The sequence below is a fragment of the Entelurus aequoreus genome, linkage group LG13, assembly GCF_033978785.1.
Source record: "Entelurus aequoreus isolate RoL-2023_Sb linkage group LG13, RoL_Eaeq_v1.1, whole genome shotgun sequence".
Classification (NCBI taxonomy): domain Eukaryota; kingdom Metazoa; phylum Chordata; class Actinopteri; order Syngnathiformes; family Syngnathidae; genus Entelurus; species Entelurus aequoreus.
The window spans coordinates 66,577,139-66,599,200 of record NC_084743.1 but is presented as its reverse complement, the minus strand read 5'-3'; the positions used below and the strand labels follow the sequence as shown (position 1 = coordinate 66,599,200).

Below are 22,062 nucleotides of genomic sequence, written 5' to 3'. Positions count from 1 at the left end.
GTCGTTCTCAAAGGGGGCTGTGGAATTTCTCAATCATACACAAAAGTGCTTATTGGTTTTGGCACAGTGTTTGTATTGTGTGTGTGTGTCAGTGGGTTCCTCAGCTGAAAAAACACCACATCCTCCTTTCTCAGTCATAATATCCTTGATATTCTGCCCCCTGTCTTCCTCGGTCTAGAATTCAATTATCTTTCCGTTCACACTTCAACTTCGTTTGCTTCAAGTTGCAGTCAAATGAAAAAAACAACTTGGTATGTTTCAGTGCTGTTTGTACAGTGACAGTGATCATTACCTAATGTTGAGGTTTTCCTGTCACGTGTTGGTGTGTCTGTTTTTCAAACGGTTTATGATTGTGGTTTTGACTTTTCCCCCCGTCCATTGTGGTTCTAAGATGCACACTTTTCAGATTCACGGTGGTTATTAATGTTTTCTCTTCAATAGATGTAGAGATCATTTGATATACCAAACTTTTTTGGTATAAAATTTAAATTTTAGACTAAATAAATATTTTTATGCAGTATGTATTAGCCGCACGGGACCATAAACCACAGATATAGACCAGTACGAAAGATTTGTTCATGTTTATTTACATGTCTTAATTGTTTCCAAATGGTGCTTTTCACAAGGCAGTAAAACGGCTGATCAAACAAAACAGAAGTCATTGTCATGGACCCACTCGCTGCGGAAGCTAGCTCTCTAATCAGCTAAGCAGACTCAACAATTCCACGGTGATGTTTTGGTAAATTTACAAGACTGAAACAATCCAAAAATAATGCCATTGTAAGTTAATAATACTAACACAGACACATGTTAGCATATTCGCTAATGCTAACAACGCTAGCTTGATTACATTACCATGGCGCGTACAAATATGCATAAAAACACTTCTACAGACATCACACATGGCACGGTTTAGTACGTTGAAATTGTTTTAGTTATATTGTAAAATTTACAAACGTTTTTTGGAGTGATGAATGGAGAATTCTTTCGAGCAGAAACACTATAGACCGAAAGTAGACGAAATGGGATATATTTCTGTTTGAAGGCACAAAACGGAAGATACATTTTCAACGAGCAGCACCTGCAGTGAGCAAACTTGTCTAAAAGATGACGCCGTAACACAAACAAGAACACACCTTTTCAGTGTGTCTGTCGGTGTAGAAAACTATTTGTTGAATACAAAACATTATGGCTGTAAGCGAAGAAAAATCCACAAATTTGCTGCACCGTTTAATTAGCTGCAGGGTTCAAAACTTAGGAAAAAAGTAGCGGCTAATAGTCTGAAAAATATGGTAATCTTCAGAGGCAGCAGAAAGACTTACTCTTTAATTCACTGGATGCATGTACATGAACATATATTAAGGGCGTTGTTGTTATTGATATTCTGCAGCGTGTTTACTTGTGCAAAGTTGGACAGACAGTTAACATCTAAATGTCATCCGATAAGCGAACAAGGCTGGTCTTTTCTTCGATTTTAGTCAAGTAATTTACAAAAGGTAAACATGGCAGGTTATAGGAGCTAGCTGTTGTCTAAATGTCATCCGATAAGCGAACAAGGCTGGTCTTTTCTTCGATTTTAGTCAAGTAATTTACAAAAGGTAAACATGGCAGGTTATAGGAGCTAGCTGCTACACAACAGCTAATCACACATTAGCACACAAGCCAGACATGCCAGTGTCCTTAATTTAACAATATTGCATTTTAAAACCGCACATTTTGTAAAAATAAACAAGTTTCAAATAATTGTAGTTGCAAGTTACTTACGCATACAAAGTTTCTAAGCCAGCAACGTATTAAAACGTTTTTTTACGTGCACTGTAAAAAAAAAAATCTTTGGATTTTTGAGTGGAAAACTGGCAACTCATTCTTCTTCATTCTTTTACAACATATTACGGTAAATGGAAAAACTTTTTTTTTTTTTTTTTTAAGAACTGTCTTTAAGAACGAGCTTAGTCGTGAAAATGTTATTGTAAAATTGTTAAAATGTTATTTTATTTTTTACAATATATTACTTTATATAGAAAAACAATACAATGTTTTTTTATTTTATTTCTGGCCAGTTTTTTACCATAAAAAATGTGGTACCGTTTTCCCATTTATAGTAATACACTGTAAAAACAACAACCATCAATTTTACAGTAAAAAAAACTGGCCGCTCAGTCGACAGAATAATTCCGTTAAAAAAACAGTGGGCGTTTTTTTCCCCATTTACAGTAATATGCTGTAAAAAGAACATTGTGTATTTTACCGTAAAATCCATTGTCATTGCTACGATGTACAATTTGATGGATAACTTGCTTTGATATTGTTGTGCAGCACTTTGGAAACATTTTTGTTGTTTAAATGTGCTATATAAATAAAATGGATTGGATTGGATTGAAGTCATAAGTCAAGCTAATATTTAAGTATTCAGTTTTATTTAGACAAAAACTTGTTTGAAAGTATGATAGTAAAATATTTGTTGCAATATTGGATACTATTAAAGTTTGAAAGGTATGCAGTACATTTTTTTTCTGTCAAAATGAAAACAACTAATACATTTAGTAAGAAAATATGAGGTACTTTACTGACGCATTATTTCCAGGCGATCACAGGCCATATAAAATGACGTGGCGGGTCAAATCTGGCCCCCGAACCTTGAGTTTTACACATTTGCATTAAGGAGTTGGACTATCCAGGTCTAGCTGCAGTGTACTCAACTAACCACCGGGTAGCATCTGTAAGCAGATAAGACTGTATTATTTATTTCTTTTTCTGACTCATCAGGTCGGTAGTGCATTCTTTATGTATTCTTTACTCACAATTTATGTGAGGGATGAGGCAAAAACTGACCCTGTACATTAAGGTTCACTTCCTGTGTGAAATAAAGAAAAGTGTTGGAAAAAAATCTCATTAAGTAATAAAAAACCAAGTATTTTTAGAATTATACATACTGGTCTGAAAGTGTCGACTTAATTGTACCCTTCATAATTAATTTCTAGTAATACATAACTAATTGGTGATAGTCAGTGAATGTTATGAATCAACGTTGTAGAAGCTGTCGTAACCTTTGTTACTATCGTAGTGTTGTTATTGTTGACATCATCAAGTCTTTATGAATTGTGTCTTTTATGTACTTGTAGTGGAGATGATGTCATCTTCAATATTTTGTCCTGTTCCTTGATGTTTTTGACAAGTACTTAGGCTTTTTCCTGCCCTCCATTTATCAATTTTACAATTGACGCTACAAGTCCTCTGAATTTCTCCTGTGCTTCCTCAACCAGCGTGTCTTCTTGGCGAGGTCATTGATGTCGATGTTTGATTTTTTTCAGCAGAGCCACTTTGCATTTTTTGTTAGTGAACCTTATGGTGTGTTGCTAGTCCGGCTCGACATTGGAATGACTGTGTCCATGTTGTTGACATCCACCCCCTTTTGAATGCAGACCGTTGACCACCTTGCTCTTTTGAAGCGGCAGCATCTTGTCTTCCTCAACTTCTCCGCCATTAAGCATGTCTGTTATCTGAAGCCCAGGTCAGTCGTTCAATTGGGGGATTGCATTTTCCGCTGTTCTCGCGACTTCTAATTCATTCGAAGATGTTTGATAAGTCTGTGCTCTGTGTGGTCCATTCCAATATTTCTTCCACTCCGATTTCATCCCAACAGTTCTTTGCTGTTCGCCACAAATTATTCAGGAACAGGAAATGACCTTCCCCAAACAGCTCATACAGAGTTGGAAGCATAGACTAATCCAAGATGTTTTACAATTTTGCGAGAACTAGGAAGCAGCCACAAACTCCTAGATTGATTACCTGATTAGGAGTGTGGGTCTAAGTACTTTGCCCAAGTAGTTACTGCAGTGTAGTTCCATCAATTGTTTATAGCATTCTATTCATTGGTAAGAATAGTATTATAAATGTAGGCAGGGCTATTCAACTGAGGGCCAGACCCCTGAGTTCAGTTCAATTCTTGGGAGCCAAATTTATTTTGCAGTAGCCAGGGTTTCTGCAGGTCATTAAGTCATTACATGGATTTTGAAAAAATTAAGGTCTTGGATTGCATTAAAAAGTATTACATTCGATGTCCAGAGACATTGAAAAAATAATTATTGCAGTGAAATCCCTCACGCTATTACCTAATCACAAATCAGGGATTAAATTCCGGCAGCTGTTAACGGCGCCAAATTTCTCGGTCAAGCATATTCTGGTGTTGCCACGACACCACCACAACTGGCATCTGCAGCTACCACTACAGAAAAATGTTTTTTCAATTAAATTAAATTCTCAGATAAAAAACAATGAGCCAATTAGAATTCACTAGAGAGTAAACAGTTATTGTGAACTTTTCACTATTCAAAATTATCAGCTTGTGAATATATATATATATATATATATATATATATATATATATATATATATGTATGTATGTATGTATGTATGTATGTATGTATGTATGTATGTATGTATGTATGTATGTATGTACGTACGTACGTGTGTACGTGTGTATGTATATATGTATGTGTATATGTATATGTATGTATGTATATATGTATGTATGTATATAAATAAATATATACATACATACATACATACCGGTACATACATATATATATATATATATATATATAAGCTGATCCTTGCATTGACATTTTTATCTCTCTGGCAAACATAGAACTCTGGGGTCTAAACTTGTACTTAACATCAGTGGTCCCCAACCACGGTACCAGTCCGCGGACCGATTGGTACCGGGCCGCACAAGAAATAAAAATAAAATAAAAAAATTAAATCAACATAAAAAACACAATATATACATTATATATCAATATAGATCAATACAGTCTGCAGGGATACAGTCCGTAAGCACACATGATTGTATTTCTTTATGAAAAAAAACAAAAAAAGGCTTTAACTATCTATTCATGTGAAATGTATTTATACTTATTCATTCATTCATTTATTTGTGGTTGTGTTCAAGATTGAAAAAGGAAGTGAACAATTGGGTTAGAAATTATTTTGAGATGGAAAAGTGGTAGGATTATAAAATAAGCTGTGCTTCTTCCTACTACTTTTCGGACATGTTAGAATGTGAAATTGTAAACGTTGTTTCTGTATACATGTATTATATGTATATATATATTATTTTATATATATATTGTTGTTGTTGTTCAGTTGTTTTCTCTTTTTTGTTGTTAAACATCCATCCATCCATCCATCCATTTTCTACCGCTTATTCCCTTCGGGAGCCTATCTCAGCTACAATCGGGCGGAAGGCGGGGTACACCCTGGACAAGTCGCCACCTCATCGCAGGGCCAATGTTGTTAAACATGTCTGGAGTAAATACTTACAAACAAAAAGACTTTTAAAAAAAATAAAAAGACGACACTGGTTCTCCGGTATGTACAAAAAAAGACTAATAGAGAGAAGTCCGGGCCTCTGGTATTTAGCTTTCTGGAAAAGTGGCCCCCAAAAATTTTTTGTTGAATATTCTTGCTTTTTTTACACGGTACTACAGTATGTGTTGTTGTGACACCACAGACCCTCCAATTTTCTATGAATATTAATAACTTTCTATTGTCCTTTGTGTCCTTCTCCATAGGCGTTGTGCATAAATGTGCAGTGCAGTGACGTGCTGGAGACATTGAGCCTGATTTTCTGTGGCGCAGATGTAAATTGTTCCACTGGCATGGCCAGTTGCCCCTCTCCCCTCTCCCTGGCCAACACACACTCGCAGCGCTTGCAAGCTGAGCTACTGAGCCACAATCAGAACACAGGTAAAGGATAACTGTGTTTTATTTATTTGCTGATAGACATTTATTTGTACTGTTGTATATTCTCCAGCATTTGAAGACAAGTCTACCCACAAAATGCAGAAAGGCCTTCAGAATAGAAACACATATGATATCTGACTCTTAGGGGAGAAAAAAGAGATGCTTATATTTTTGCTTTGCCATGGATTCCAACACGTAGCACTAGTCATGTAGTTTGTCTTTTTGCCTCTTGGTGATCAATTATTTGTATATTGTCTAGAGTAGGGGTGTCCAAAGTGTGGCCCACAGCTCAAGTTTTGTTGGCCCGTCACATATTGTCGAAATAAAATCAAACAAAAAAACCTGTAAAAATGGAACAAAACAAGAGCAAAAATAAGTAATAGAATGACAAAAACTTGACATTTTATACCAGTAACTAATAATCATACGCTTTGCCATCAGCTGACACAGGTTTTATCATTCTTGTTCTTGTTGTTCTTCTTCTTCTTCTTCTTCTTCTTCTTCTTCTTCTTGTACATCTTCTCCTTCTTCGCCTTCTCCTTCTTCTTCTTCTTGTACATCTTCTCCTTCTTCTTCTTCTTCTTCTCTTTCTCCTTCTCCTTCTTCTTCTTCTTCTTCTTGTACATCTTCTCCTTCTCCTTCTTCTCCTTCTTCTTCTTCTTCTCCTTCTCCTTCTCCTTCTCATAATTAATTCTTGTTGTTCTCGTTGTTGTTCTTATTGTTGTTCCTCTCCTTGTTCTTCTTCTTCCTTTTTTAATCTTCTTCTTCTTCATTTTCCTCTTCTTCTTCTTCATTTTCCTCCTTCCTCTTCTTCTTCTTCTTCTGCTTCATTTTCCCCCTTCTTCTTCTTCTTCCTCTTCTTCTTCCTCTTTTTCCTCTTCTTGTTGTTGTTCTTCTTGTTGTTCCTCTTGTTCTTCTTCTTGTTTTTGTTCTTTCTCTTTTTCATCTTCTTCATTTTCCTCTTCTTCTTCGTCCTATTTTCCTTTTCTTCTTTGTCTTTTTTTCTTCTTCTTCAGTTTCTTCTTCTTTTTCTTCTTCTTCTTCTTCTTCATTTTTCTCTTCTTTTTCTTCCTCTTCTTCTTTTTCCTGTTCTTCATTTTTTTTCTTCTTTTTCTTCCTCTTTTTCCCCTTCTTCTTCCTCTTCTTCTTCTTCCTCTTCTTCTTCTTCTACCACTTCCTCTTCTTTGTTTTCTTTTTCCTTCCTCCTCTTCTTCTTTTTCCTCCTCCTTTTCCTATCCCCTCCTGCTCTAGTCCGGCTGTGCCAAAAACTAAATATATTCAAACATTTAATAATATCAAATGCAAATAAGGCAACAAGAGAAGTATCCCACACTTCTCCTTTGTTAAGTAAACATGTTTGGGCATCTATATCAACAATATGATTTGCCTTCAACAGCTGAACAAGACAGATTTAATTTTTTTTTTTTTTACTTGGCACGTCCTGTGGGCCGGATTTCTAGTTTGTGGACTCGTGCTGTATGCTATTCATGTTTAAATCATTTGTACTGCGAATAAATATCAGCTCTAAATATCGGTTATCGGCCTTCTTGACTACTAATAATTCGGTATTGGCCCTGAAAAAACCATATCGGTCGATCGCTAATAGTTTCCTGTATTATTCCTTACAGAGCTTCCTTGCTCCGAGGTGGATGCAGGGATGGAGGAAGTGCACTTCTCAGCCCCAACGTGTGTCTATCACAATGGCTTTCTATTCAAGACCGGCTCTATGGCTCGAGCCATCACCGAACGCAAGGCCAGAGAGGGTAGGCAAGCATGCTGCATGATAATCATACAAGCATATTTCAGTCACTCGGCAGTTTGATCGAGAAATACGTAGCTTACCCACACTTTATAACACAGGTGTCAAACTCAAGGAATGGGGGCCAGATCTGGCCCGCGACATCATTTTATCTGGCCCGCAGACGCCTGAAAATTATATGTGTCATTAAAGTACTTAATATTTTCTCACTAAATGTAATTGATTTTTTTCATTTTAACAGAAAAAATATATGTACTGCTTGAAATTGCATATCTTTTAAACTTTAATAGTATCCAATATTGCAACAAATATTACAGAATATTATCATACTTTCCAAACATGTTTTTGTCTAAATAAAAATAAATAAAAATACTTAACTTTACAGTAAACTACCCATCAAATTAATAAAAATGTTACATTGTTCTTTACAGCGTATTACTGTAAATAAAAAAAAACTACCGTATTTTTCGGAGTATAAATCGCGGAGTATATAAGTCGCATTTTTTGGGGAAATTTATTTGATAAAACCCAACACCAAGAATAGACATTTGAAAGGCAATTTAAAATAAATAAAGAACAGTGAACAACAGGCTGAATAAGTGTACGTTATATGAGGCATAAATAACCAACTGAGAACGTGCCTGGTATGTTAACGTAACATATTAAAAGAGTCATTCAAATAACTATAACATATAGAACATGCTATACATTTACCAAACAATCTGTCACTCCTAATCGCTAAATCCCATGAAATCTTATACGTTTAGTCTCTTACGTGAATGAGCTAAATAATATTATTTGATATTTTACGGTAATGTGTTAATAATTTCACACAAGTCGCTCCTGAGTATAAGTCGCACCCCCGGCCAAACTATGAAAAAAACTGCGACTTATAGTCGGAAAAATACGGTACTACCGTTTTTTGCGTTAAAATTCTGTTGACTGAGCTGCCAGTTTTTGACTGTAAAATCTACGGTTGTTGTTTTTAACGGTGTATTACTGTAAATGGAAAGACGGTACATTTGTTTTTACGGTAGAAAAACTGGCAGCTAAGTTGCCAGAATAATAAAATAACTTGTACTGTTTTCCATTCACAATATAATTTTGTAAAAACCAATGCAAATTTAACACAAACATTTTAGCAACTAAGCTGCCAACTTTTTCCGTAAACAGCACCAGAGAACACTGATACTGTTTTTCCATTTACCGTAAAATGTTGTAAATAAAACAAAAACAACAAGACTATATTTTACAGTAAAATTTTGTAAATGTAAAGTTTTTACTGTAAAATCCACAGTCTACTTAAAACAATTTATATAATTAATAATGAAATCCAGAGGCAAATTCATACATTATTCGCTGATACAAGCGGCCCTCTGATGGCAGCCATAACTGCGATGTGGCCCCTCAATGAAAACCAGTTTGACATCCCTGCTTTATAACAAAGTCGTACTAATAATAATATGCACTTTTGACTGAGACGCCATTTTAGTTTGCAGTGAACGTTTTAGAACTGCACCACATCATGCTGAGAAAATCTCTTGCTGATGAATTTGGTTTCCTACTGACGTGTCCAGTGATTTTTTTTTTCCCTTTGCATTTATGTAGAGTTCAGTCGTCGATGGTGCACACTAAATGACGGAACCTTCAGCTACTACGAGAGTGACAAGAACTCCAATCCTAACGGAGTTCTGAAAGCCCCTGAAATAGTTTGCCTGGCCGTCGATGCACATGAGAAACACGGGTATACACACACACCCACACATGAATTGCGTCTATCATTGTAAACAAAGTGCTCACCTGTCTTGTGTTGCACCAATCTCCCAGGTACGACCACACTTTCGAGCTCTACTCGGAATCAGAGCGCCTCTATCTGTTTGGCACAGACGACCCCAACAGCCACAAAGAATGGGTCAAGTCCATTGCCAAGGTAACCGGCTTATTGACCCAGAAACGCACATACTTTAACAAATGAGCCACGTCCAGGGAGGAAATACTGCGCTTGTGTGTCATTTGTTGATGTCGTTGTTTATGGTGGAGTACTCGATATTCTCAATCATTAAAGTAGACAAAAGGTTCGAAATGCTTTCATTAAAACCCCTTGATTTAAATCCCAGACACAATGCAAATGTGCCCCCTAGGGGCTGTAAGCAGTATAAGATCACATGAACTCAATGGCACCCCATGCTACATAATTAGAGCAGCGGGAAATAATGAATGTCTGCTACTTAGATGCTGTTTTAATTGTTATTATGTTCTGCGATGTCTTGTTGAGATGCAATGATTTTTGTATTTTGTCATAGTAGCAATCTGTTTCATGTGGAGCATTTAGATAATACACTTTTAGGATCATTACAATAGTATCTCAACTTATTAGCTTAATTGGTTCTGTGACAGAGCTTTTCATCTCAAAACACAACGTTCTACCATTGAAATGAATGAAAATCAATTTAAGTGGTTTTTGCCCCCCCCCCAAAACAGCACAAAACTAACTTTTTAGACAAGAAATACAGTGTAAAAACTACAATAGAAGGAAGTAACAACTACAGTAGTTTTATGAAGTAATGTAGTAATAATAATGTACAGCATTTACTTTGGGAAGGGGAGTTCTACGGTATCTCCTTCCAGCTGCTTCTCCGTCAAACACACCATCAGCAGCTTCTCCATATTTTTATGGATACATGTCCGCCGTCCGGACATTATTTCAGCTTTCTCAAGTCGTTCTGCTTCAGTATGATACCGACTAGTGTAGCGCTGTACTCGAATTGCTTCACCAAGTTGGCGACATGTTTGGCCTTGTTTTTTAATTATTTATTTATTTAAAGCAGCACTAAGTTACTTTTCAAACGTCATCAAATATTTTCATACATTTTGGGATGATACATGCTCTTACAACTAGTTGAATGACACCTCTGTCATGGCCTGAGGGGTTCTGTATCGCTTTTACTGGCACTTAGCGACATTGAGGAGTAAAAACTACAAATGTGCTAACTTGCTTTTTGGCATACGTCACCCCCCCCTTTTCCCATTCGTTAAAAAGACGGAAGTCGATGCAAATGCCTATGTGCCGCCAGAAAACAAGAAGAAGAAGAACACCTACATGCAATTACTGCTGTCATGGCCGAAGATGCAAAACAACCAAAGAAACGAAAAGTTTTGCCTGAGGAGACAAAAGAAGTAAAACAGATCTTACCCGGATAAAAGGACAGTCAGGATCAACATTGCCCTGGCTTTCACTCGCTGGCGTGAGCTCAAAGAAGTGTAATTTAAGACCGATGCTGCTTTGGCTCTGTTCCTGCTAAACTAGTAAATGACTTTCGATGCTCAAATCAAAATGACAATGCCAATGTTAGCTCACGGAAATTTGCGTGGTCGCAATAAATAGGCACCTGCGTGATAGTTTCACTACTACTTCCTTCGAAAAAAACTGTACCGCCTGTCTTTCTTTGCTTCGGACCTGCATCTGCCTCGATACATTCTTTGTAGCGGAATCCAAGATAATTTCTTGATAGTGTCTGCTATTTAACATCAGCATAGCCATTAGAGACGTGATATTTCTGCCAATATTACAGCGGACTTTGTGTCAGTTTGACACTACTTGCGCTATCCTCATGGTAAATGTGATCTTCTTCTGGCAAAACACTACCGCTGTCGTCCACTGGCGCCGCCAAAAATCAACCAAAACTGAAAGTTCTTAAGTGGGGCTTTAAGTCAATAAATATCATCCACTACTTCTTCTCAGCACTGTCCTTCACACTCGCTTTCTTTTTTATTTTTCCCATGGTTGGAAAGCAAAGTAATATCTTATCTAGCTATAAGCTAATGCTAGTGAGTAAAACCAGTGGCCTCATGTAATTAGAGTTGAGTGGATTTTTCTACTACAAATAGACGTACTTTTAGATCCGGAAAAAAATTGTACGCGAGTAAAACTTCTGATTAGGGATGTCCAATAATGGCTTTTTGCCGATATCCGATATTCCGATATTGTCCAACTCTTAATTACCGATACCGATATCAACCGATACCGATATATACATTCGTGGAATTAACACATTATTATGCCTAATTTGGACAACCAGGTATGGTGAAGATAAGGTCCTTTTTTTTAAAATTAATAAAATAAGATAAATAAATTAAAAACATTTTCTTGAATAGAAAAGAAAGTAAAACAATAAAAAAACAGTTACATAGAAACTAGTAATGAATGAAAATGAGTAAAATTAACTGTTAAAGGTTAGTACTATTAGTGGACCAGCAGCACGCACAATCATGTGTGCTTACGGACTGTATCCCTTGCAGACTGTATTGATATATATTGATATATAATGTAGGAACCAGAATATTAATAACAGAAAGAAACAACCCTTTTGTGTGAATGAGTGTAAATGGGGGAGGGAGGTTTTTTGGGTTGGTGTACTAATTGTAAGTGTATCTTGTGTTTTTTATGTTGATTTAATAAAAAAAATAAAAAAAACAATACCGATAATAAAAAAAACGATACCGATAATTTCTGATATTACATGTGTGCATGTTTATATATACAGTATATAAACATGCACACACACACACATATATATTTACATACTTTAAGATCAATGTCAGATCTATCCGTTGATAAATTTTTATTTTTTGAATTACATCGATGAAGTGAAGTGAATTATATTTATATAGCGCTTGTTCTCTATTGACTCAAAGCGCTTTACATAGTGAAACCCAATATCTAAGTTACATGTAAACCAGTGTGGGTGGCACTGGGAGCAGGGGGGTAAAGTGTCTTGCCCAAGGACACAACAGCAGTGACTAGTATGGCGGAAGCGGGGATCGAACCTGGAACCCTCAAGTTGCTGGCACGGCCACTCTACCAACCGAGCTATACCGTCACACCGATGACAGTTTTAAAAGTAAAAAAACTGCCTACAAGGTTGTGATATCAGAGTCAATTTTGCAACATGTCCTTGTTACATCACACCTCTTTGCGCTTTTATTCCACTTTTTAATGTTTTTTTTGTTTTGTTATATTATTTTTTTAAATGTGCCGCTGTTCCAAAACTAGCTGCGGGCCACACTTTTGAAAACCTGTACTATAAATCAATTTGAGAGATAAAAAAAAATCGGAGGAGCTATTTGCTCTGGTAGCTAAAGCTGGGAGCTGAGCCACATCCCATCAGTTGAATTATTGGACAAAGCTAACACTGACAATTGGACTTTACTCAAAACATGTGCTGTGTTTTGAAATGTATAATAATACTAATAATAGATGCAGTAGTCTGTCTGCCTAACACTTTGTTAGCCCTCCATATTGAATCAGTTTTAATGTCATGAGAAACACATTCAACCTTAATGGAGGGTCCTTGGCTCCAGCATGTCTAGACGTTAAGACAGTATGATCAAGCGCACTGTACTGCACTGACCTAATCACCATATTTCTGGTCCACCCCTCCTAACACACACACACACACACACACATACACACACACACGCACGCACACAATCACACAAAAGAGGAGCTGCTTTGTTCACATAATTTACTTAGCACTGTTTTTTTCAGTGTGTTCCAGTAAACATGGTACAGCTTAGACTTGCATCTAACTTTTCACAAACCCGCATTGAATTTCTTTTGTATTGCAGAGCTTCATCCCGGCCAAAGCCGAGCCCATCCTGAGGTTAGCTTTTGAGCGGATCGGGCGCCTGAAGTGTAAAGACGGACTGAACCTGCAAACATCCAAGGTGGGCTGGTTTGCTCTGGTGGGCTCCACTCTGCACGCCTACCTGGAGAACAGCCAGGGAGAGGAGATCCACCTGCGCAAACTCAATGAACTCTGTAAGTGGCTCCTATCCATCCACTTGTCAGAAAGCAACATTACAACGTGAAATGATACGGCTTTGTTTTGTTTTCCGCAGCCATTCAACAGGATAATGAGGTGCTGGTTTTGGTGGAGAGAGGAAGGTGAGAGCATAACTACCACAGTTCACGCGTAACAATTGTAAACAATGTCTACTATTTGTTCTCTCCTTTCTGTGGTTCCTCCTACCTAAGAACACTGTACATCGAGGGAGAGAGGAAGTTGGACTTTGCCGGCTGGTGCGCCGCCATACAGACGGCAGCAGGGAGCGGAGGAGACACTCTGAGTCAGCAGCAGCTGACCGACACAGACATACCGGTCATAGTCCACAGCTGCATCGACTACATCACGCAGTGCGGTGAGGGGACGTGACATGCAGTAACACACAGCGGGGGACAGGCGCATAAAAATGCAGATGAAAATCTTTCTAGATGGAAAATATTCCGACAGATTGTAATGAGTATTTGTCTGATTTGCATATTTGGCCATGACAGGTGCATGTCATATTTTGCACTGGTGGACAAAAAGTGAGCGAAACACATGAATAGCAAAACAAAAATTAGGGGTGCACAAAAAATTGATTCACATCCGAATTGTGATTCTTATTCATCACGATTCCTAATAGATTCAGATTTTCTTCAAAAATGGATTAAAAAAAAAAAAAATAAAAAAATATATATATATACTGTATATATATATACACTACCGTTCAAAAGTTTGGGGTCACATTGAAATGTCCTTATTTTTGAAGGAAAAGCACTGTACTTTTCAATGAAGATAACTTTAAACTAGTCTTAACTTGAAAGAAATACACTCTATACATTGCTAATGTGGTAAATGACTATTCTAGCTGCAAATGTCTGTTTTTTGGTGCAATTTCTACATAGGTGTATAGAGGCCCATTTCCAGCAACTATCACTCCAGTGTTCTAATGGTACAATGTGTTTGCTCATTGGCTCAGAAGGCTAATTGATGATTACAAAACCCTTGTGCAATCATGTTCACACATCTGAAAACAGTTTAGCTTGTTACAGAAGCTACAAAACTGACCTTCCTTTGAGCAGATTGAGTTTCTGGAGCATCACATTTGTGGGGTCAATTAAACGCTCAAAATGGTCAGAAAAAGAGAACTTTCATCTGAAACTCGACAGTCTATTCTTGTTCTTAGAAATGAAGGCTATTCCACAAAATTGTTTGGGTGACCCCAAACTTTTGAACGGTAGTGTGTATATATATATATATATGTATATATATATATATATATATATATATATATATATATATATATATATATATATATATATATATATATATATATATAAAGATTCACACCTCTAACAAATATACTAGATTTTGGACTCGGACTAGATCTGACCAATCTAAGTCTATCAGCATGAACCGAAGAAGCCTACTCGGATGAGCGGCGAAACGTCTTCTCAGACAAACCAAACAGTCCAGTTGCGATTGATTGAATGCCCTGAGACTAATAAATATACTTAGAAATGCACGTCGTCTTTCTTCTGATAATTCCTTTTGTGGTTTTTTTATGTCACAATTAAAACTTCTGTGAGAATTCTTACACGTGTGGAGGGGCAGGGTTTGTTTGATTTCAGGTTAGTCTCCAAAAGTGTCCAAAAAGACCAGAAAATGTTGCTTCATTTGTTGCTTAGTCGCCTCTTTGAAAGTCAGAATCTAGAAGGGGCTACGACTCGCTAATTGACAACACTATTCCCTGCTGCTGCTTGTTCTTATTCTCTTGTAGGTTGGCATGAGGTGTGTTATGAAGCAGAGTCATGATGCCATCTACTGTACAAAGTTGGAACCACAAGCTTAATTTACAAACCGTTTTCAATATAAATGGTTTTTGAGCGAAGGCGAACTGGTTGCGCCAATATTTGGAGTGACGAATAAATGAGTGGAAGGGAAAAAATTGCTCTTACCTTATCAATAGGGGTGTCCAGATCTGGTATTGATATCAGATAATGGTCCAATATCAACAACAATTTAACATGTTACAATCGTCTCTTGCCACATCCCATTTCAAATATCGCGGTTTTACCACATCGCAGATTTTTTGGGGATGTTATTTTATTTTTTTAAAGCATGGTCTACAATTTTTTAAATTTTTTTATAATGAAACATTTTCGAAACAGGTTACAGGTTAGAACATGGAGATGGCCTAATACTGTCTTTGTAAAAATACATTCTTTATGAAAAAAATAAATAAAATACACATATATATATACACACACATATACATATATATATATATATATATATATATATATATATATATATATATATATATATATATATATATATATATATATGTGTGTGTGTGTGTGTGTGTGTGTGTGTGTGTGTGTGTGTATATATATGTATTTATTTTTTCATAAGAATGTATATATATATATATACATAATTAGGGATGTCAAAAAATAAATGTTCCAATATATTGCGGTTTTTATTTGTAATAATTCTTAAAAATCCAAAATGTATTAAAGAATCGACTCAAATCGTGCGGTGCCCAATGATTCACAGCCCTAATATATTTATATATAATATAATTATAATGCAATAATTATAATTATAATTAAACTTTTTTATAAACAGGTTACAGGTTAGAAAAATGGAGATGGCCTAAAAACGTATTTTTAAAAATGGATTCTTATGAAATTGTTTTTAATATATATATATATATATATATATATATATATATATATATATATATATATATATATATATATATATATATATATATATATATAATATATAAAAAACAATTTCATAAGAATCCATTTGTATATATATATATATATGTATATATATATATATATATATATATATGTATATATATATATATGTATGTATATATATATGTATATATATATATATGTATATATATGTGTGTGTGTGTGTGTGTGTGTGTGTGTGTATATTTTAATCGTTTTTTGAAAATTATAAAGTAATTTAGAATCGGGATGAATAAGAATCCCAATATGAATTGTGAATTGATTTTTTTTAGATTGTGCTTGACGATCATATGCATTTTCTTGGCTTTTATTTTAGGCCTAACGTCGGAGGGGATTTATCGCAAAAGTGGTGTGAACTCGCGTGTTGCAGCTCTGTGCGAGAGGTTTCGCCAAGATGCTCGCAGCCTCCGCCTGAGGGAAGGAGAACACCAGGTGGACGACGTATCCAACACACTCAAGCGCTTCTTTAGGGAGTTAGAAGAAGGGCTCTTTACGTCTGAAGATGGCGGCACCTGGCTTACTACGGCTGGTAAGGTTTGAAGAGAGGATTTTGACAGAGCTTTTCAGGTCAGATCAGCCACATAAGAAATATTTTGTCTCTGATATACAGTAAAGACGGGGATTCATATGGCCACATTCGTCGCGGTTTACCTTATACATGAAACATGACAGATTGGGGTGGTGAACTATGCACTTTAGCTGCTGGGGGACAATCGAGTGTTGAATATCTTAAAATGTGTCATGTGGCAACTTTGACCATAGCGTCAGTTGCTATGCAGAGTGACGGCGCTTTCCATGATTTCTAGCAGACTGCATTGCAAAATGATTAACCCCCTCTCTTCCTCTCATGCGAGATCTGCCGAGGAATGGGGCCATGTGAATCCCTTCCCTACTGTATGGGAGTTAATTTGTGTCTTTATTGCGAAAGTTTCATTTATGTAACTGAATTTTTTGGGTGTGAGTTTTTTTAACTGAATTTTTGTACAACAAATTATGCTGACAATTTCATTCAATAAAAAATTGTGAGTAAAATTTGTGGTTTTAAAAATTCAGTGTATTAGAAGTCACTGTAAAAAAAAAAATCAGTGTATAAAAATGTTGTGTAAAAAAATAGTGTATAAAAATTCCGTACAAAAAAATTCAGTGTATAACAATTCAGCGTAAAAATCAGTGTAAAAACTCAGTTAAAAAAATTCACTATCAAAATTCAGTGTAAAAAATAAAGTATAAAAATTCAGTGAATAAAACATTTGTGTAAAAATGTAGTGTGTATAAAATTATTTATATAACAAAATTAAGTGTATGAGAAATCAGTGTGAAAATCAGTGTTAAAATTCAGTGTAAAAAAAAAAATTCAATTTGTAAAAATAAATCACTGCATCAAAATTCAGTGTAAAAAAATAGGGTATACACATTCAGTGTAAAAAAATCAGTGCATTAAAATTTGTAAAAATTCAGTGTAAAAAAAATCAGTGTTTAAAAAATGTTGTGTAAAATAAATTCATGGTAAAGTGTGTAAAAACTCAGTCAAAAAAATTCACTATCAAAATTCAGTGTAAAAAATAAAGTATAAAAATTCAGTGAATAAAAAATTTGTGTAAAAATGTAGTGTGTATAACATTTATTTAACAATAATTAAATGTATGAGAAATCAGTGTGAAAATCAGTGTTAAAATTCAGTGTAAAAAAAAATTAAGTTTGTAAAAATTCAGTAAAAATAAATCACTGCATCAAAATTCAGTGTAAAAAAATAGGGTATACACATTCAGTGTAAAAAAATCAGTGCATTAAAATTTGTTAAAATTCAGTGTAAAAAAATCAGTGTTTAAAAATTTAGTGTAAAATAAATTCATGGTAAAGTGTGTAAAAACTCAGTCAAAAAAATTCACTATCAAAATTCAGTGTAAAAAAATAACAGTATAAAAACAATTTGTGTAAATATGTAGTGTGTATAAAATTATTTATATAAAAAAATTAGGTGAATGAAAATTCAGTAAAAATAAATCACTGCATCAAAATTCAGTGTACAAAAATAGTGTATACACATTCAGTGTAAAAAAATCAGTGGTTAAAATTCAGTGTAAAAAATTAAGTTGGTAAAAATTCAGTGTAAAAAATCAGTGTATAAAAATTCAGTGTAAAATAAATTAATTGTATAAAAATTCGGTGAAAAACTGTGTGTATAAATTCAGTGTAAAAAAAACAGTGTATACGAATTCAGTGTAAAATAAATTCAGTGTAAAAAAAATGTTTTAAAAAATTCAGTGAAAAAAATCTGTCTAAAAAATTTAGGGCAGACAAATTCACCTCAGAAATATTTGTTGCTTCAAAACTCAAGACTCACTTCAGGTAAATTCAGACTGAAGTGCCCCATTGACTGGCTCTGGGACAGGTTTGATTGCTTCAGCGACGGTCCTAATTTACCGGAAGTGAGCCTTGAGTTTTGAAGCAACAAATGTTCCTGCTCTGACTTTTTCTGCACTGAATTTTTATAGACTGGCGACTTGTCCAGGGTGTACCCCGCCTTCCGCCCGATTGCGGCTGGGATAGGCTGCAGCGCCCCCCGTGACCCAGAAAGCGGTAGAAAATGGATTAATGGATGGATGAATATTTTACACTGAATTTTTACATACTGAATTATAAAACACTGTATTTTAACAAACTGCTTTTTTAAACACACAAATCATGCTCACATATTTTGATTCAATTAAATAAACAGTATAATTTGATGAAAAAAAAAATCAGTTTACAAAATTCAAACGCAAAACATTCAGGTTGATAAATTCGTAATAAAAACACAAATGAACCCCCATGCCAACGCTGTACATGTTTGCTGATTATTCACCATTGATGTTTCTTATCATCCAGCAATTCAGGATGCAAGTATGAAAATCTCCCAGTATCAAGTGCTTTTGAACAAACTGCCTCGTGTTAACAGGGCGACACTACGGGCCCTTATCAACCACCTCTACTGGTGGGTAACACACACATGCTCCCACGGGTGTATGCCGCACACTCTCATGCACGCATGCCTGCTTGTGTTCCAGCGTGCAGCGTTTTTCTGAGCTCAACCAGATGAATCTTCATAACTTGGCCATAGTGTTTGGCCCCACGTTGTTCCAGACAGACGGAAAGGACTACACGGCCGGCCGCGCCATCGAGGACCTCATACAGTTCTACACGCTCATCTTTCAGGTAAGAGTGCGTTAAATCCCTGATGGAATATCAAACAATGAGAAAACCCAATCTCTTTAATCATTTGTTTTATCAGATTAAAACGCAATGTTAGGCATTGTTGAGCGTTAGCAATGCAGAATTGTAGTGTATTTTTTGTTTTGTTTTGTAAATTTCAGCACACAAATGAAAAAGAGTCATTAAACTGATGAGTGTTTTAATAAAACATATTTCAAATGTCTTTGTGCCTTTAAAACACATTCACAGGCTTGTGCATGCAACAGCAACAGGTGGCCCCATAAAATGTGACCATACTGCTAGTTTAATCATCCAGAAGCTTTAAAATGTTTATTTCTGGACAGACAAACGGCACAAAATTTAGCAAAAAGACAAATCGTAATTGAAGCCGAAAGTGAACTTTAGTTACTCCTCAATGTAATCCCCAAAGTTCTTCCTAAATAATGGGCGGGCCCCCTAGGTGGGAGGGATGTGGTGCGATGCCAGGGGGGACGCGCGCTTGTGATCCTGGGAAACATGCTTTATCAGTATCATGCTTTGAAAAGACGTGCATTAAATAACGTGCTCATTGTAGCCATTGATCCTGATTTCCTCATTTTGATGAAAAAAATATATACAGGTATACACTACCGTTCAAAAGTTTGGGGTCACATTGAAATGTCCTTATTTTTGAAGGAAAAGCACTGTACTTTTCAATGAAGACAACTTTAAACTAATCTTAACTTTAAAGAAATACACTCTATACATTGTTAATGTGGTAAATGACTATTCTAGCTGCAAATGTCTGGTTTTTGGTGCAATATCTACATAGGTGTATAGAGGCCCATTTCCAGAAACTATCCCTCCAGTGTTCTAATGGTACAATGTGTTTGCTCATTGGCTCAGAAGGCTAATGGATGATTAGAAAACCCTTGTGCAATCATGTTCACACATCTGAAAACAGTTTAGCTCGTTACAGAAGCTACAAAACTGACCTTCCTTTGAGCAGATTGAGTTTCTGGAGCATCACATTTGTGGGGTCAATTAAACGCTCAAAATGGCCAGAAAAAGAGAACTTTCATCTGAAACTCGACAGTCTATTCTTGGTCTTAGAAATGAAGGCTATTCCACAAAATTGTTTGGGTGACCCCAAACTTTTGAACGGTAGTGTATATATTTAGCACAATTTTTCATTCAGGGTTTTTCTGTAGATTTAAGTGTTTTATATATTGTGTTCCTTTGTTAATTTTGCTGACGTTTTTGGAATTTATTATTATTTATTGAGTTTATTTAATTGGTTCAAGTCTTTAAAAAAAAAAAAAAATCTAGAAAGAAAAACTATATATGTTTTTGAATTTCAGCCAAATTAATATAGGTTATAAACATACATATTTTCATTTACAGACTAAAAAACAATGTTAATAAAGTTATTAATTGTTGTAAGTTGATTTATACATTTTTTCTTCTTTAATGTTAATAAAGATACAATGTTATGCAGAGGTGTACTTATAAGAATTTTTTTGGACACATGATACATGTGGCGAGGAGTGTGTGTGGGAGGGGGGGGGGGGGGGTACAAGATTTGTTTTATTTTTCCTCAGAGGGACGTAACAAAAAATAATTGAGAAGCACTGTCCTAAGTCAACTTAATATCAGGACTGTCAAAATTAACATATTAATACGGATCAATCCGTCATCGCTATTAATCTGAATAAAACAGCTCTTCTTACTTGAGTATCTTTGCAAAATAAAACACCATTAATACTGATAAAAAATAATTATATTTAATCATGAGTAATCCAAATTATTCCACAGCATAACTTTGGTACATTTTTGAATTCAGAAGTTTATTTGTTTGACAGCACTACTGAATATTGTATGAAATCATTCACATTAATTGTAATAACAGTGTACTCTTTCATATGATATAATCAGGCCCTCCAGGATTTTGCGGCAGCCTTTTCAAAAAGTTGCAGTAAAAGTTGAGATGTTTTATGGCTTTTTTTTTCTAATTAACATTAAATCCGTTTGTGATTTTTTAAATTTTTAGTCAGTGTTTTAAGTGTTTTTTTTGTAACCTTCACTCTAAAAAGCACAGAGTTTAAACAAAGCAAACAAAATATGCTCTGTTTGCATCTTAAATTAAAACATTTTGAACATTGACAGCAATTGACCCGCCCCACCAAGGATTTTGCGGGTCTTTTTTTCGATGCCTGAATTTGTGGAAGTTCTTCCCAAAAATTGCATTGGAAAGTGCAGAGTTGTAGACGCTTGTTGGAATAACATAGTGTGGGAAAGTGAAAGTTGCAATAAAATGTTTTCTCCATGTAATTATAACAAAACTAGAGATGTCCGGTAATGGCTTTTTTGCCGATATCAGATATTCCGATATTGTCCAACTCTTTATTACCGATTCCCATATCAACCGATACCGATATATACAGTCGTGGAATTAACACATTATTATGCCTAATTTTGTTGTGATGCCACGCTGGATGCATTAAACAATGTAACAAGGTTTTCCAAAATAAATCAACTCAAGTTATGGAAAAAATGCCAACATGGCACTGCCATATTTATTATTGAAGTCACAAAGTGCATTATTTTTTTTAACATGCCTCAAAACAGCAGCTTGGAATTTGGGACATGCTTTCCCTGAGAGAGCATGAGGTGGGGGGGGGGGGACGAAGGGGGTGGCGGGGGTGTATATTGTAGCGTCCCGGAAGAGTTAGTGCTGCAAGGGGTTCTGGGTATTTGTTCTGTTGTGTTTGTTGTGTTACGGTGCGGATGT

At 35.5% G+C, this 22,062-nt stretch overlaps 1 protein-coding gene across 6 annotated transcripts in view; it reads left to right on the top strand.

Annotated features, from left to right (window-relative positions):
* LOC133663604 (arf-GAP with Rho-GAP domain, ANK repeat and PH domain-containing protein 1) overlaps positions 1 to 22,062 on the top strand; it is a 142,772-nt gene that overhangs the window by 81,830 nt on the left and 38,880 nt on the right. For all 6 annotated transcript variants that reach the window (XM_062068201.1, XM_062068200.1, XM_062068198.1 and 3 more), the window contains 10 exons: positions 5,574 to 5,748; positions 7,374 to 7,508; positions 9,113 to 9,248; positions 9,332 to 9,434; positions 13,133 to 13,325; positions 13,406 to 13,451; positions 13,542 to 13,705; positions 16,417 to 16,629; positions 18,969 to 19,074; positions 19,148 to 19,295. In XM_062068201.1, coding sequence (XP_061924185.1) covers positions 5,574 to 5,748; positions 7,374 to 7,508; positions 9,113 to 9,248; positions 9,332 to 9,434; positions 13,133 to 13,325; positions 13,406 to 13,451; positions 13,542 to 13,705; positions 16,417 to 16,629; positions 18,969 to 19,074; positions 19,148 to 19,295 — 1,419 coding nt within the window. The remainder of the gene's footprint in view (positions 1 to 5,573; positions 5,749 to 7,373; positions 7,509 to 9,112; positions 9,249 to 9,331; positions 9,435 to 13,132; positions 13,326 to 13,405; positions 13,452 to 13,541; positions 13,706 to 16,416; positions 16,630 to 18,968; positions 19,075 to 19,147; positions 19,296 to 22,062) is intronic.